Source organism: Pygocentrus nattereri, chromosome 11 (assembly GCF_015220715.1).
Source record: "Pygocentrus nattereri isolate fPygNat1 chromosome 11, fPygNat1.pri, whole genome shotgun sequence".
NCBI classification, from domain to species: Eukaryota; Metazoa; Chordata; class Actinopteri; order Characiformes; family Serrasalmidae; genus Pygocentrus; species Pygocentrus nattereri.
The window spans coordinates 1,077,962-1,080,000 of NC_051221.1; the positions used below are offsets into that span (position 1 = coordinate 1,077,962).

Consider the following 2,039-nt stretch of genomic DNA (forward strand, 5'->3'; position numbering starts at 1 on the left):
TTCAGGAGTTGGGCTCGGCCCCTTAGTTCCAGTGAAAGGAACTCTTAAAGCTTCAGCACCAAGAGATTTTGGACAATTTCCTGCTCCCAAATTTGTGGGAACAGTTTGGGGACGGCCCCTTCCTGTTCCAACATGACTGCGCACCAGTGCACAAAGCAGGTCCATAAAGACACGGATGAGCCAGTTTGGTGTGGAAGAACTTGACTGGCCTGCACAGAGTCCTGACCTCAACCCCATAGAACACCTTTGGGATGAATTAGAGCGGAGACTGTGAGCCAGGCCTTCTCATCCAACATCAGTGTCTGACCTCACAAATGCGCTTCTGGAAGAACGGTCAAAAATTCCCATAAGCACTCCTAACCCTTGTGGAAAGCCTTCCCAGAAGAGCTGAAGCTGTTATAGCTGCAAAGGGTGGGCCGACATCATATTAAACCCTATGGATTAAGAACAGGATCTCACTCAAGTTCATATGAGTGTGGAGGCAGACGACCGAATACTATATATATATATATATATATATATATGTGTGTGTGTGTGTGTGTGTGTGTGTGTGTACAATCTCAAGACTCACAGAGACAAAAAGATACAGACACATTTAGACAGACAGACACACAGACAGATCCCACTTGACTGATTCAATCACCCATCACTTCATGACTCATGACTTAAGTAACTAATCAATTACTCAAAATAAACACTGATTAAAGAAGTCCAGAGAAGTTTAATGACAGCACACACTTTATTCACTCATTCATGAAACTACATTGTAATGTTTTACATTCCTTTTACATATTTATTTTTTAAAAGAACAAAAACAGAACAAAATAAATGATCAGTCCGTTACACCTCAGACGCTGAGCTGACTGTACAGTAATAAACTCCTTTTAAATCAACTGCTTATTTCATTCAGGTCCTTTAAATGTTCTACAGCTCTGAGTGCAGCAATAATTAAAGACAAATGACTGATAAACACGTTTAAGACCTTGATCTCTCGTACAGCTGCATCACCCACTGCAGAAACCCACCCACTCACAACCTTCACAGTGGTGGTGATGGGAACCAGACGTCCCTCTAAAAGCTCCTCACAGTGGTGGTGATGGGAACCAGACGTCCCTCTAAAAGCTCCTACAGAAAGTTCCTACATGAACTGGTTCTGAATTCACTGCCTGATGACTGAGACGCTGTTTTATGAGAGTTTAGAGAACTTCAACTCCATTCATGGTGGAGGGAGACATGCAGGGCGCTGTGCGGCAAAATAGTCCCCAAAGAAAACTCATTATTCCAGATTTTCCACTGTTTTCCATCATCAACATTCCATATAAACTCAGAAGACTCGTGTAGGTTCTCTGGTGGTTCTGGATGGTAAATAAAGTGTCTATATCTGTGTTGTAGTCATGGCGACGCCTGGTTCCCATCACCACCACTGTAAAGACGTCTGAACACCAAATCCACTCTGAATGTCTCCGATTACACCTCACACACTGAACTACGGGGGAATTTTGGAAAATGGGTGGAATTCCCCTTTAATCCCTCACACAACTATGTACTTAAAAAAAGTAAAATAAAACCCAAATCCACTTCAGTCATTCACAGTGAGGAGCATGTCTGCAGTTCAGCTCGGCGTCTGTCTGTCCGTCCGTCAGTCACTTGTAGGCGTTGGCTTTGTGTTTGGGGAGGAAGCTGAAGTTTTTTGGCACTGGTCCAAGCAGCATCTCACTGCAGACAAACAACAAAAAACACAGATAAACAACAAAAAAACACAGATACACGGCAGAACGAAGCGAGCGTCCTGAAGATACTGTAGAGCACCTCGTTCCTCAGGGCAGAACATCTAATCTGGGCCAGCCTTGAGCTGCTGCTCACAGACCCATCTTCTCCTTTAAAGCGATAGTTTGTCAAGACGTCAGATTCCCCCAACTCCAAAACACCTCCCCACCCCTAACCCCTTATTCCACAAAACGTCTTTTCAATTCACGATTAGTCACAACAATCATTTCCTGCGTAATTTCATACTTAATCCTGAATCAATCACCGTCTGA

At 43.6% G+C, this 2,039-nt stretch overlaps 1 protein-coding gene across 3 annotated transcripts in view; it reads right to left on the reverse strand.

The window, feature by feature from the left end:
* Positions 1–1,441: 1,441 nt before the first annotated feature.
* dus3l (dihydrouridine synthase 3-like (S. cerevisiae)) overlaps positions 1,442–2,039 on the reverse strand; it is a 13,246-nt gene continuing 12,648 nt past the window's right edge. For all 3 annotated transcript variants that reach the window (XM_017688197.2, XM_037543044.1, XM_037543043.1), the window contains exon 15: positions 1,442–1,716. In XM_017688197.2, coding sequence (XP_017543686.1) covers positions 1,644–1,716 — 73 coding nt within the window. In that variant the 3' untranslated portion in view covers positions 1,442–1,643. The remainder of the gene's footprint in view (positions 1,717–2,039) is intronic.